The 15,263-nt window shown below is 39.1% G+C and overlaps 2 protein-coding genes across 2 annotated transcripts; both read right to left on the reverse strand.

The window, feature by feature from the left end:
- Positions 1–34: 34 nt before the first annotated feature.
- On the reverse strand, positions 35–3,491 carry LOC108103050. Its single transcript, XM_017208364.2, has 4 exons — positions 3,146–3,491; positions 2,980–3,087; positions 2,681–2,915; positions 35–2,622 (listed from the first exon to the last, which is right to left on the reverse strand). Exons 1-4 carry the CDS (start codon positions 3,414–3,416, stop codon positions 126–128), a joined length of 3,111 nt encoding a protein of 1,036 aa, XP_017063853.2. The 5' UTR covers positions 3,417–3,491; the 3' UTR covers positions 35–125.
- A 370-nt stretch (positions 3,492–3,861) lies between these two features.
- Positions 3,862–6,709, reverse strand: LOC108103052 (cilia- and flagella-associated protein 91). The gene is made up of 3 exons (XM_017208366.2): positions 6,484–6,709; positions 6,143–6,380; positions 3,862–6,087 (listed from the first exon to the last, which is right to left on the reverse strand). Exons 1-3 carry the CDS (start codon positions 6,707–6,709, stop codon positions 3,906–3,908), a joined length of 2,646 nt encoding a protein of 881 aa, XP_017063855.2. The 3' UTR covers positions 3,862–3,905.
- Positions 6,710–15,263: the final 8,554 nt, after the last annotated feature.

Raw genomic sequence — 15,263 nt, forward strand, 5'->3', positions numbered from 1 at the left:
TAACTGTAAATAATTTGCACGTATTTATTCGAATTAATTTTCAAATAGATACATATTTTAAAATTCTCGCGTATGAAAGTAACGAAAAGTACCGTTACTTGAGAAATGAAAATCTGGAATTTCATTTATCTTAATTTGAAGAGCTTGGAATCATGGGGAACATAAACAACAACTTCCTCGCCATTATTGGAATCCTCTTCCTGATGTTCATCAGAATTAATTGGAGAATTGTCAATTATATCTTGTTCCACTTCTTCATCGTCGACTTCTTCATTAGAGATTTCTGGACTACCAACTTCTACAATCAAGATTTCTTCATTTACCACTTCTACATTTTCTACCACCTCAGGTTCTAGTTCTAATACAATGCTTCTTTTCTCGCTACTACTTTCAGGCGATGAAACTATTTCTACAGAAGATTTATGACTGACAGAGGAACCCCTTAGCGCAGATAGATCATCCTTGTGCTCAACAATATTTACAGTACTTATGATGCTAAAAAGTTCTGGCTCTGGAGAAATCGGATTTATGACGTTCGACTTTTGAAGAACTTCGCCAAATATTTCCGAATCATTGCTAATCAATTTAAATTTCTCATCGGTTTGCAGATCTTTGGTAATGTTGTCTTCCTTAAACTTTTTAACAAGATTTAGAAATTGCATTCTTAAAAGGTCGGCATTTTTCAAATCTTCTGAATGTGATGTGGATATTGGTTCCGAAGTAAGCCTTTGTGGAATATCATTTATAAAACGGGCAAATGATCTACTTTGACAAAGCTTAAGGAGATCGTTTGGCAAGACAACTGGCGGATTCTCAATGCCATATATGATTTCTTCGAAAATATCATCGAACAAGCTATTAAAGGTTTCGGTAACCAGCCTTTCGTTTTCCTCTTTCCATCGTCTGCCGGGAACCGCTTGGCGAATTAGTTTTCTTATTATGGCATGGGACTCATACCAGGATGACTTATGGGGGCTTTCACTTTCACTGTCCGATGAAAACAAATATAGATCGTTGTCAATGAGGCGATCTATGAAATCACTAGTTAATGTGCTGGCTATATCGAATGTTTCTAGTTCATCCCAAATTTTGCCAAAGATCACATCCTCTACAATGTATTGGGCAATCATGGAATTCTCATAGCGCCGAAGTGCAGCTCCCATATCCGGGCTGATCATGTCCTGGAGCATCAGTCGTAGGGGAGTGAAGTTCAACGGATTCTGGATTAATTTAAAGGACTCCAACCATCGTTCTATGTCGGCATCGATTTGCTTTGCCAACTCAGTAACAGCTTCAACAGCTTCGTCTTCTGCCATGTGACTTATATCGGTGGTGAATATGGAGTCAGAATATTTACTTGCCGATTCATTGTGTATCGTATTGCAAAGCTGGAACATTTCCTCGTAAAGCATTCGCATGGTGTTCTCCTTTTGCCTTAATCCTGCCTCGGCTGCTTCACGCCGCCAGCGTTCCTTTTGGGCTAAAATGCAAAAGAAGTGCAGCTTTCGCTGTTCCTTCAGTCTTTGCATTTCATCGGCCAGGAACTGCATTATCGTTCCTATATAATTGCCTTCGTATGAGCATATAAGAGTCTCTAATGACTCGCGTCCTATCACAGAGCCCCTTACTGGCTTTTCTTCTATTGGTGGGACTAGCTTCGGGGCTGGAGCGGCGTGGGTTGAACTGGGCACCTCGGTATACCTCGACTTTCTAGAATACCTGTAGTGAAGGAAGGATTCGTTAGATTCTGAGCTTGATGATCCGCGTTCTAAATGCAATCGTGTCTTCAGACAACGAGGCGGTTCTTTTGCCATGTCGGCTTGTGTTCTGAGGGTCTTCAGGGACTCATAGAGCCTCTGTAGATTGTCATCATTGCAGAAGTTTCGCTCATATTCTCTGTCGTACTCCTTGGGTTTGGACCATTCCTTTAGCTTGCTGAAGGGACACTGAACATTACGCATGTTAACCCGCTTCTCCAGATCATCGATCCTCATGTCGAATGCCCTGCGTCCAGTAGTGGGCTCAAAGCATCGTCGTGCCGGATCAACTCCATGTCTTATCAATGGGCCATAGAACTCCGAGCAGGGGGATCCCAGGGCATGCATAGGACTCTGCTTCTCCCACTTTCGAGAGGTTTTGGCCAATTTGATATTGATGCGACGCATTTCACGCTGATACTCAATTTCGTTTTTGCGGAGTCCCGCTTGTCGCTTTTTTTCGATGTCCTCGAAGGATTTCTCGATTCGGATTTTTGAGTTGGCATGCATTTGCTTCTCCCTCTTGTCAAACATTTTGATCACGATCTCAAGACGCATCATTTGGCATTCCTGAATGTCTTCCTCCCGCTGGATCCATTGCTCCCATTCGAAGGCTTCCAAGATCTCCTTGTACTGCGTTTTTATCGACACTTCTCTTGCCTCATTAAGGAGTCTCTTAAAGTTCGCCTTCAGAGCTTTGCTAAAGTCCCATCGCTTACGAGCCCGCTCCAGAAACTCAACTTCATGCAATCCTGGTGGTTTGGTGCCTGGCAGCAAATTGGCCAAAGTGAAAAGTTCAAAGTTCTCTGATTTTTCTTCACTGTATATCTCAGGTAAAAAAGCCAAGGTCTGCGCCGAAGATTCTCTAAACGCAAAAGAACGGTTTAAATGTATTTCTTTTCCGAGTCAGAGTTATATTCTACCTATAAAGGGTTTGTGTGGCCTCATCCTTGAAAGGTCGATTGTCCACAAATTTGGGAAAGTAGTCACATTTGTTTTTCAACTCCATTCTCAAAGGTTTCGAGTTCAGCTTGACTTCTTGAGTGGCATAGTCCGAATGTACTGTTTGCAGAAAAAAGATTCCTGGCTCCTTGAAATGGCATTCGCTGTCGGTTCGAGGTAATTTGCCAACATTTCGTTCTGCTGGATTGTTGGCACCTAGTAAGTTGGAAATCAAAATGGTTTTTATTTAGATAAAGTGACTAATTTAGGATTTACCCACCGGCTATTAATCGGGAATCTGTGGACTTCGTGCATGACGAATTGAAATGCAATTTGCTTTCTGTGCAAGGCTGCTTTTCCACAGAACTGTCCACGGGTTTGCTGTTACCTGAAAGGAAAGCCATTATCTTCAAGTTTATTAATTTTTGATTTTTCCATAGACCCACCACTTGTTAATCTGGTTTCTGAGGGCTTTGTGATTAGGCATGATGTCAGGCCCTGTCCAATAATCTTATCATTATCCCTGACCTCTCCACTACCTCTGTGGTGTTTGCTATGTGTGAATGATACTCTTTTCTTTTGCCGTGAAGTATTATCTTTCTTAGGTGAAGGTGTTTGTAGAACCATTGCTGAATCGCTTGGCCTGAGCTCTCGATTTTCCCGTATAAACGCCAGGATTCGCTCCTTTCGCAGGCGCTTTTCCTTTGCCGTAGGCATTTTCAACTAATCGTTTAAGAGACTCAGATCCAATGTTTGTTATTTTTGGTCCTATGTGTTTTTTTTCAGGTTGATGTAGTTTTTAAAGTAAGCTAACAATTTACGTTTTTAGTTGTTATATAAATAGCTTACTGGGTTAACTCCCCCTGTCTGCAGCTCAAGGTGTTCTGGGTTGTGCAAAAGCATTGGGTTAGTCAGTCAATCAGGAGCAGTTCCGATTCTCCAGGCAACCGACTTGCTGCTAGGGAGACACATTGTTTGTTGGACAATCGATAGGCGCCTATTTAGGTACCAACAAATATGTTGGAATATTAAATTATGTAAACGTTACCAAATGTAAACACTTCTTAACATTATAAAGTCATTCCAAAAGAAACTAAAATATTGCCAATAATATTTATTGAAAATATACATAAGGATCGTTTCAATAAAAATATATAAGATATATAAATTAATTATTCAATAAGACTCTCGATCGAGTTTTATGTCCTAATAAAGATTTTTCTTTGATGAACTCGCACTCTTGCAATTTGGAAGCCAAGGCCAAGGATCATCATCATCAAAGAACGACACAATATCTTCGTTGATCGGCTTTGTCTCAACTGAAACCGGCGGATCTTTACCGAACCCCGTATCTGAGTTTTTTTTTTTTCTTTTTAGGCTTAATAATTGTGTTTTGATTACAATATCACTTCCAGCACTCGTATCAGATGTAGTTTTCGATGATTGGAACTCGTGACCCCTCGTTGATTGAACTTTATCATGTGCTGATAGGTCATTGTGTGAAAGTGTTGAATGCACTACAACAGGCTCGAGAATTGGCAGATTATCTCTTCTGAAAATCATTTCGGCAAATATATCATCCATCAGATCATTATAGTTCTCGTAAACAATACGTTCGACTTCCTCTTTCCAACGTCTGCCGGGTACCGATTGTCGAATAAGTTTTCGTATTATGGCATGGGCTTCGTACCAGGAAGTTCTCTGGGGTGTTTCACTTTCACTTTCCGAGGAGAAGAAATACAGATCATTGTCGATGAGGCGATCAATGAGATCGCTAGTCAGGGTGCTAGATATGTCATAGGGTTCCAGCTCCTTCCATATTCTGTCAAAGATCACATCCTCCACTATATACTGGGCAATCATGGTATTCTCATATCTTTGCAATGTAGCATTTAGATCCGGACAGACCATATCTTGCAACATCATACGCAATGGAATATAGGTAAGAGGATTTTGGATTAACTTGAAACTCTCCAGCCAGCGTTCGATGTCCACATCAATCTGCCTGGCCAACTCCGTGACTGTTTCAGCTGCCTCTTCAGCAGCCATATAACCCAAATCATTGGTCAGTATACTATGGACATATTGATCACTGATGTCGGTTTGGACACTATTGGAATTCTGGAACATTTCCTCGTACAATTGCCTCATTGCGTTCTCCTTTTGCCTTTCTCCTGCCTCGACTGCTTCCCGACTCCAACGACCTTTTTGCCCCAAAACTGCAAAGAAGTGAAGACGACGCTGTTCCTTCAACCGAGTCATTTCATCGTTGAGGAACTGCATTATGTGACCAATTAAACTGCCCTCGTATGTGACAAGCATATTCCTTAAATCATTCTTGCTATCGTCTTTCTTTAGTTTTTGGGCATACTCGGAACTTATCTGATTCTCGTGCCATTTCAGATGTTGTCTGATAGCTTCTTTTGTTGAGGACCTCTGCGATGATATTTTAGGATCTTCTTCTCCCCTATCATAGAGCTTGGAAAATCTTTCCATTGTTGCCGAAGCCAACCTGCTGTTTTCGCCTGGTGTGTCTTGAGGTTGAAAGCGGGTCTTGAGGCAATTCGGCTTTGGTTTGTTTTTTTCAATGCTGGTCCCCAATATTTTCAACGAGTTGTAAAGTTGTTTCAGATTGTTCTCTTTCAGGAAATGATTCTCGACTTCTAAAATTTGTTGCTTAGGCCTAGACCATTGATTTAGTTTAGAAAATGGACACTCAACTATTTTAAGATTGATTTGCTTCTCCAGTTCATCGATTCTCATGTTAAAAGCACGGAAACTAGCGGTTGGGGAGAAATTACGACGACCCGGATCCACTCCATATCTTATGGCTGGAGCATAGAATTCAGAGCATGGTGATCCCAGGGAATACATCGGCTTCTGCTTCTGCCATCTGATCGAAGTCCTGGCCAGTTGTTTCTGATTTCGTCGCATACCACGCTGATACTCGATTTCATTCTTTCGCAATGCCGCCTTACGTCGCTTCTCAATGAGCTCGAGTCCTTGTTTCAAACGCGTTTTGGATGCGGAATGCATCTCTCTCTCCCTCTTATCAAACATCTTGATCACCATTTCTAGTCGTATCATCTGGCACTCCTGGATTTGTTCCTCCCGCTCCACCCAGTGCTCCCATTCCAAGGCCTCCATCAGAGATGCATACTGATGTATGGCAAGTTTACGTCCATTAATCCGTTGATTAATAAAATTGGTTTTCATTCCTTCCAAGAACCTTCTTCGCTTACGAGCACGCTCTAAAATTTCCACCTCATATAGACCCGGTGGCTTATTGCCAGGCAAAACTGAAGGTAGAGTAAACAGCTCTAGGCCATAGCTTTCTGTGACATTTTCGACATCTGGCAAATAGGCTAAGGTCTGCGCCGAAGACTCCCTAGGATTTAGAGCTAAGGTTTAAGATCAATTACAACTTCTTCAAATTATTTCACCTATATAGTGTCTGAGTGATTTGGTCTTTAAAAGGCGATGGGTCCACATATTTTGGAAAGAAATCACACTTATTCTTCAACTCCTTTCGTAAGGGTTTGCTAGGCTTTAAATAGACTTCTTGACTAGCAATGTTAACGTTACGTCCTTTGAGAAAAAATCTTCCCGGTGAATGGAATTGGCATTCTTCATCGACTCGAGGTAGATTTCCCGTTCTTCGTGCAGCTGGATTGTTTTCACCTATGGATATTTAGAATTGGAACTTTATTATCTTATTTATTTTAATTTTAAAATTCATACATATATAAAAATAGCATATTTTTACATAACATCATCTACTCACCGGCTGGCAATCGCTGATCTACTGAGGGAGTCGCAATCAAACACGATTTAAGATCCGTTGTTGCACTTTTAAAGTCATTTCGAGGCGGTTTTCGGTTCTTGGCAAATGTATTTCTCTCTGGGACAACGACTGGCTGGGACTCTCGGTTTTCTTGAAGAAATTTTAATATTCGTTCTTTTCGCTCTTCCTGTAACTTAGCTTTCTCACGGAGTTTGCGATCTCGCATCTTGAAAGTGCATTTTTTGTTTCAGGAAAATAAAATTGATTTCAAAATTTCTTTATAATTAAAGAAGTATATGTGATGCCTACTACTAAAGTTCACAATCATAATGTCATTATAAAACTATTTTTTCTCATTTTTAAATCTTCTTTCAACGCTTAAGATTAAGATTCTTTTTATTTTTAGGTTAATTATTAATTAAAAATGCAAAAAAAAAAAAAAATATTCATAATAATTAACATTTTCCATTTAACATTTTAGTTTCATACAACTTGGGATAAGCTCATCAATATCAATTTAAGCCATTGAAATGGTCAACATTTTTCCCACAATCTGGGGGTTGTGAAAATGGCAGCGATACTAAGATGTATACAAATGACCTCAAATGGGTTGTTTTACTTTAAAAACCCACCCACCCAGTCGACAGGACGTTAATCATTTATTATCCGACATGTCTGTGATTATTTAGCTTTTTGTCTTGGCCCGGCCATATTTCATTTTCCCTGCTTTGGCTTTAAATTTTTTAAGTCATTGAAGATGTTTTCTTGGATCCCCTGATTTTCCCCGGGCGAGAGTGCAACTAATTTTGTGTAATAATTTATGAGCGAAGTTTTCCCGGAGGTTGGTGGGGTAGAAAGGAAATGCTTTTCGATAAGAAGTGCTTTTGACGATTAAACGCAACACTCGTACAAGTTGTGAGGCGTAAATTGTTGTTTTCAGTCTCCCAGCTTCGAAGGTTTTAAACATTGAGGGTTCTTTTGTGGGCAATTTAGGGCCATTCTTGTTTGCCAAAACTTTTTCTTGAAAAGCGAGTGGCGAATATTTTAGGCAGGGGAAAGCTTGAGAACTTGACCCATTTTGACAGCTTCACAGATTGCCAACTTTTAATTGGCATCAATTTTTATCAACTCCGGAAACACTGCTCAACGGTACAATTTGAAGACTCATGCTGGAGCTCAGCAGGCACATTAATTATCGGTCGAAAGCCTCATCTCCGTTCAATTTTAGCTCCCCGCCTGCACTTTGCCATTAATTACCTTTGCTAAGCATTTTGGCCATTTATCAGACTCGACTTCGTCCCGGTTTTGGTTCTTGGTTCCTGAAAAAGGGTATTGCTTCGTTCTTTGTTGCCTGCGTGACCCCATCAAAAATAATGATGCCAATTAGGCAACAGCATTTTCCACGAACATTTAAACCGATTAGTGCTAATGCTAGAATCTGCCCAAGGCAATTCAAATCAGTTGAAACTCAACCCTTATTTTTATATTTAGCCCAATCTTAAAATTATCCTCAGGTTTTTGTGCAAAGTATTACAAGCGGAATTACATTTTTTATCTTAGAAAACTTTTTACATTAAATAGAATAAGATGTTTCAAGTTGTTACTGAGTATTTTAATTTTTATTCAATATCAGGATATACCTTTGTTATTTTTACATTTCTTTCCATTAAAATCTGAATGAAAGAACCTGCAACCTTTGTCTAAGTGAAATTAGTTCTTTTTCTCATTTTTGGTTTGCTTCCGGTATAAGGGAAGCTCTTCTATTTTCATTTTTCAAATAATGCGTATTTATGAGTAAACAATGAAATTATATTTACTTTTGCTGTGTCAATATTTGCATGCAATTAATTTTCCCATCCTCGGTGAGAGCAATATAAAGCAGGGAGGCCAAGAGCCAGCAGAAACCATGGCGAGGAGTGAAAAATCAAAAACCAAACGAAGCATAGAGCGAGGGCAAAGTGCCGTAACGTGTGCAGAGAGCCGCAGTTTCCAGGGATCCAGGAAAACCCTCAGCTCTCAGCTAGAGTTCCAACCCAAAACCGAAAACCCACATCCACTTTCAGATCCACACCCACAATGTCCTAGCTGGCGGGTCTGCCGCAATTTACTTTAAAAGTATTGCTAACGAAGGAATCGAAGACGAGTGGCTTGGCATCGACTTTGTTTCTTGTTGTTTCTGTTATTTTCGTATCCTGACGCTGATGATGGGCGATGATAACGAGATGCTCCGCTGCCAAAGTTTGCCAAGTTTGCGGCTCGTCCTTTGGCGCATCCTTTGTGGCCGTTGCCTCGATGGCAACCCGCCGGAAAGTTCCGGCTAATGCCATAGCCACATTTTGCTTTTTTCCTTAAAAAAACTTCGTTTGCATGCTTTCGACTTTTTTAATTAAATCTTCGTGCAGAAGACAAATAGAATTGGCCAAAGTGCGGATGAATATTGAGGGGAATCGTTGGGCAAAAACCACCACCAACCAGGCACAAAAATACCACCGATCCCCATCCAAAAAATGAAGCCATTAAACTATATCCAACTCGTTTCGTTTAATGGCTAGGCCGTTTAAATTTTCAGGCCTCGTCGAGAAATTACAACAATAAGGAGAAAAGGGATCTCAGTATTCGCTTGGCTTCATTTAATGTTATCAAAAATATTTTCAGGCACTTAAATTAATTTATGGCTCAACGAATTCCCCTAAAAAACAGCTAAATATCATTCTATAACCGATTGGTCAGGGGGCTCTTATCAGTAGCGGCACAAAGGGATTTAATCAAATTTACTGCTGAATTTCTGATTTAAACAGTGGATGTTTTTTAAAGCCCCAAAGCACATTGATTGGAATTTTGTTTTACCTTCATTAATTTCAATTTAAAACAAGTTTTTGCAAGGGTACACCTGTACATTGCTCTGACTACACCCCTGTTTTTTGCCTAAATTAATGTTCTAAGCACAAAAAATTGTAAATCAATATTTATTGTAATGCCCATTGCTTGTATTTACCCTGAATTTAAGAGGTATTTAGATTTTACTTAGTGGTTTAATAAGGTTATATAAGATATGGGATTTAAAATAATATTTAATATTTAAAAGATCTATTTTTTAGTATGATTACGTAATGAATATGAAAGTTATTATTATCTAAGAAAGAAGTATAATAATATCAGTTTTTTAATCATAGGTCGGTAATACCAACTTAAGGGTATTACAACGTCGACAAATCTCTGCCTAACTTTTAGGTATTCCCTTTTGCTGTGGTTTTTTCGGGCGCTTGGCTTTTGTGCTGTTTTGCCCTTCGCGCTTATGTCGTAAAATTTATGACACGAAATGTTTTGGCATTACTTTCGGGCGGTTTATCTGCGGCCATGTAGCACTCGGAAAGGTAGGCGTCTCGTTAGGCGTGGCATCTGGTGGTGGCAGCCCTTTCCTTGCTTTTTATTCTCGATATGGGACAGGCATAAAAAACAGCAAGCATATTTATTTATATATGTATTTGAATTTTTTAGATTTATGCACAGAAATTTGCATTTTTTATGCTCATGCTGTGTTGTGAATTGTTTTGGGCATGGAAGGGATTTGGATTTGAGATTTCCATCGGCGATCGTCGGTGTGCCATTTATCAACTACTTCGCTTCGCAGGCAACTTTTTGGGGCCAAACATAAAATTGCACTTATGCAGCAGAGCAATAGCAACAGCAGCAGCATAGCAACCAATCTAACCATAACCAGCCAGCCATAACCAAAGCCCAGCCAAGTGCATGTGGGTTGGTTGCTCCCCCTAATCCCAGTCCTTATTCCTCGTCTTTTTTTCATGGGAAAACTATTCTCGCATTCGAAGCGTACATCTTGAGTTGGTTGGGTATTTGGGTATTTGTGTGTTTTTCGGCCGGGGAGAGTAGTTGCCAGTTATACATTCCATCCCCAATGGTTGGAAACCGCATAAATTGCTTTAGCACCAAAGGGATTTGTGTCAAAATCAGACCAAAACAGCCCGTTCAAAGACAAGAAGCCTCAGGCCCGTTTATCCAGAGTGATGTCTATAAGAAAGAAGAAGTATCTATGGATTTATGATAAAGCAGCTATTCCCTTTTAGGTTCGTATAGAGTCTAGAGTGAATATGGACCAAGTGGTAGGAAATACCCATGAGATTGATATTGTTCTGTGATTAAACCTGAAGAACTCTTCTTGAATGAACGATCTTGTGATGTTATAAGCCTAAGCCAAAATCACATTATATGTAATTCGAATGCGTAACGTTTCTCTGTTCTCTGCCCTGAGACCGTATACATTCTCCTTATTTTACCAACTTACCCAACTTCATTAGAAATGTATGAGACCCACGCTAATGGCATCGCCAAGAAAGGGAATATAAGCCAAGTCTTGCCTTAATTTTAAGCATTTGCTGTTGCTACACCAGCCAGAAAGTTTTTCCACTTCAATGAGCGGAGGCGCCGTCCCATACACATATGTGCGACTGTCCTGGCTGTACATATATCCCCATGTGAGTGTATATAAGGTTTTCGTGGGTTATACGCCCAGGCAAATCAGCTTACAACTTAAATTGAGGCACTTTCGTTTAGCTTCACTTTGCATGGTCGCCGCATATCCTTGAGTGGTTCGAAGGCCTTTGGAAAAGGCAGCAGGATGTGGAGTTGAAAGGAAGCAAACAAACCGCCGGTGGCACAATTTAGTTCCTCAGGGAAATGCTAAAGTTTTCCCTCTTGTTGTTGCATTTTTCGTTTCGATTTTTTTCCCCCTTGGATAGAGAACTTTTCACTTGCTCTATTTACCAGGATATTTCTTTTGAAATCTCCTTCCCTTACCCTCTATATGTGTGTATAAGTATTAGAAATAAATCAAGGGATTTTTGGGATTTCGGTTTTTTGCTTCGCTTCGTTTCGTTCATTGCTTTCCCCCATCAGTTTTCCATCCACAGCTTTTCCGACCAGTATGCGTGTATGAGTTTGTGTGGCTCAGGTTTTTGGTCTTTCCCAGCGGGGTATTAGTTTGGAAAATTGTTTTGACCACCGCAGGCCTAAGCAACAACTTGCTGTGGTTTTTTCTGGTCAGAGCTGTTACACAAATACAATGCAATTACAGGCCCTTTTCTTTTGTATATCAAGAAAGTTTTATTTACTCACCAATTAGATAAAAGTTGCCTTCACATTTTCACAGATGATTGCTCCATTCTTCGTTAAATTTAAAAAAAATCAAAAAAAACTTTCAGAAAGGTATAGTAAATTTAATTTAACATTTATTTTCTCCACATATACTTCAAGGGATTCATGAGGAACACATCTCAATTGACAGACTGCAACTAAATTGACTAAATCTATTACAAGGAATTTAATTCTATTACACAGCAACCATCTCTGATTTTGTGAACCAGCAGTGCATTACACTAATTACAAGACTCGAATGTGATTCGAAGTGGCAAAATAAAGGACGTACTATACAGCAGTGTGTTAACCAGTGAATTGATTTGACCCGATCGAATGTGACTTCGGTGCTTAGTGTTAATTAAAGCAACATTTGCTGTTAGTTCGCCCCTTGGTTAATCAACCGAAAATCCAACAGCATATAGATTCGGGAAACCCTGTGCATTATTGATAATTTGCTGAATGTCAGGGGATGTCTAATTAGCGAATGTGGTGGTCGCAATCGAGAAGTAGGGGTCCTGAGACTTGTCTTTGATGTTGTTTTGCGGAATGTTCTTTGGCAAATGTGGTTAATTAAATGTACTTACATATTAGTAAGATTTTTCAAACAGTTCACTGGCTCTTGTCGTCTGTGTTACTTGTGCAAAATGAACAGGAAAATTACTTTTTCCATTCGAAACAGAAACAAAGTGTGACAGATATTTTCAGAAAAAAAAAACAAACTCATGAAATTAATGTTAAACACAAACATATAATTGCAGATGACATTACCAGTGCTTTGAAGTGTAAAATTCGAGGCAAAAGAGGTCAAAGGGGAATTGTGCACATTTCAAAATGAATTTCTGACAGAACGGAATATGAGTACTTTTCGCCGGAGGCCGTTGGAAATGTACTTGTATTTGAAATTGAAAACTAATTCGCGGAAATATTTAGCCAGGATGGACAACGGTTAGGGCAATGCAAATTAATTAGTTGATAATTAAATCCGTGCCTGACCGAAGCATTTGACGGGCAAAAAGAAAGAAGAGAGAATAAGCGCTTATGCTGCCAACGATGCGTATGCTTGATAATTGTGTTGAAATTTATTACAAATGCAAGCAATATAACATTGTTTGATATAGCTCAGAGCAGTGAGAAATATCTAATTAAAAATAACAATCTTTATGTATTTAGACTTAGGAAACTCATGAATGATTAACGTAAGGGGTTGGGTGGTCATTTGTTTTTATGAAACTACAACATATTTATAAGACTCTTTTAATGTTTTTAAACCTTTAAACGAGCGATTTAGATAATATTAATTATTTGCTACAATAACTCAATTTTATGCCTGTATTAGATTAGAGGCCATTTCCCTACATATTAAATGCCGCAGCCAAATGGAGTAGCTGAAAAAAATCATATTTATTTCACTTAGTCAACCGAAAGTGCTGGAAATAATGTCATATGTTTCGGTTCCCACCTATTGAAACCATTTGTGTCGCTCGTCATGGATATTAAGCCCTCCATCCCATAGATAGAAATAGAAATCAAATTAAATGAAAATTTTCAGCTATGGTTCGTCGTTTCTAATGCCGGCAGACAAACGAAATGGAATAAATCAAATATGTCCATGGACCATGTCCACTCGGCTAGAGCCGCCAAATGCTGTTCAAATCAAACGAACTGTCGGGCCAGCATTTGACATTTAATTAAATAAGAGTCGCAGTTGTGTTCGGAGGTTTGAGGGTATTTTGGTTGGAAGAGGTGGGTTAGAGTAAGTGCATAACTTTTCCACCTACATTTTGGAGCATGCTGGCCTTTTTTTTTGTTTATTTGCTGAACTTTTTTCATTTATTTGCCATGCTGGTCACAGCTGCGTGAGTGAGCACTTCCTTGGTTATATTTTCTTTTTTTCCCCCGGTTTCCCTTCTTTTTTTTGCCTCTCCGGTTGCTTGTGCTTTGTGACAGCTCATAAAATGTGGGCGACACGCATTAAAAGTGTATGCCTCTAAGTATAAGGGAGGAGGAGGAGGAGAGGTGAGGCTCTGACACTGAAGAATGGCCTTTGGGGGACACCAGGTCCTCGGTGCTTCTGGCATGGTGGGGCAATATTATGATGAGCTGGCAAAGAGCAATATGAAAATGAGGAAAAACATTGCACACTGGCGCCCCCCGGCAAGCGGCAAAAAAGGTCCTGGCATAAGATATTTCTTAATAAGCAGAAAGCCTCGAGGCTGCCCCGGCTAATGCCGCCTATAAAAGCAGATTGAACGCACTAAATAGTCTTGGCATTTATTTAATTGAAATCTGTGCCAGAGCCCGTTAAATATTTGCTCATTTATCAACAGAGCCAAGCGGGAATATTAAATTTGTACAGGATTATCCAAATATTACAACAAGGAAATATGCCTTAAGGAATAACCGACTAGTGGAGACCAGAGAATTTAAAGCCTGGCGGCCAAATTAAAGTTGATTTTAACATAACAATTACCTGCCATTTCCTTTATTTTAAACCACATTTCATTATACGATCTGCATGACCACTCATTCCAGCTTATCCTAGCCTTTTTTTTTGCCCATTCGGACTTTATTTTATATTAATTATCGCTCTATTGAAAGACGGGATTTTTGGTGTTTTATTTTATTTCGTGTACATTTGTCTGGCATGTCCTGGCAGCCATTTTGTGCGCAATTAAATTGCGTAAGCGTTTATTGCTCCCGGGCGTATATGGATTTTATTCATGTATTACGCTTTCAACGTATTTATTTTTATTTTTATTTTTAATTGGTTTCGTTGCTGTTGGATTTGTACTTTGTGTTTTTATTTGGGCCTCATAATGAGCCCGTTGCCATGCAGCATTAATGAGCACCGCTCACACTCTTAATGAAATGGGAAGGGAATTTTCCCATTGCCGCCAACGTCAGAGAACAGGTTTAAATGAAGTGTTGCTTCATTAAATATGAAAATTAATGCTATTTATTTTGATTAAATATTCATTCCGTTGCATTTCCTAAAAGTTATCCAATATTCGAGTGCATCCATGTATAAACATATTATCCATAATGTCGGCAATCATTTACGAAGTTTGATTTGCCTACACAAGCGGAAATAAATTTGCATTAAGAGCGTAAAAAATATATTTCTTACGGAAGTAAATGAAACATCCACAATGATATTTTTTCCTTTAACATTGTAAAATCTAAAAGGGACAACATTTTTACAAAGTTATCAAACCTAAATAAAAACACAATATATAATTTTTGATCCTACAAATGCTTAGAATATTACGTAGAGTATTAGATGTTCTGTTTCAGTGAGTTCAATTTTTACGTCCTTAATTTTTGTGTGTCATATTTGTTGCTAAATTTATGCAAAAACTTCCGATGAACCAACTTTGTCATGTAAATTTTTGGGCCATTCCGAAAATGCCTTTTCACCATTTTCCTGTAAAACATTAATCAAAGAACCCACCGGCGTGGGCAAAACTCTGAATAAAAAACGTACAAAATTTAAGTCGGATTTTAAAGCCTTGACCATTTCCAATTGTCCTGTTACCAAGGCTACAATTTTATTAAGCGCGAAGCATTGAAAGGCATATGAAAAATTTCCCTTTGACAAAGAACAAAAGGCCACGGGGGCTCTGGGC

The sequence above is a fragment of the Drosophila eugracilis genome, unplaced genomic scaffold (genome assembly GCF_018153835.1).
Source record: "Drosophila eugracilis isolate 14026-0451.02 unplaced genomic scaffold, ASM1815383v1 contig_1197, whole genome shotgun sequence".
NCBI lineage: Eukaryota > Metazoa > Arthropoda > Insecta > Diptera > Drosophilidae > Drosophila > Drosophila eugracilis.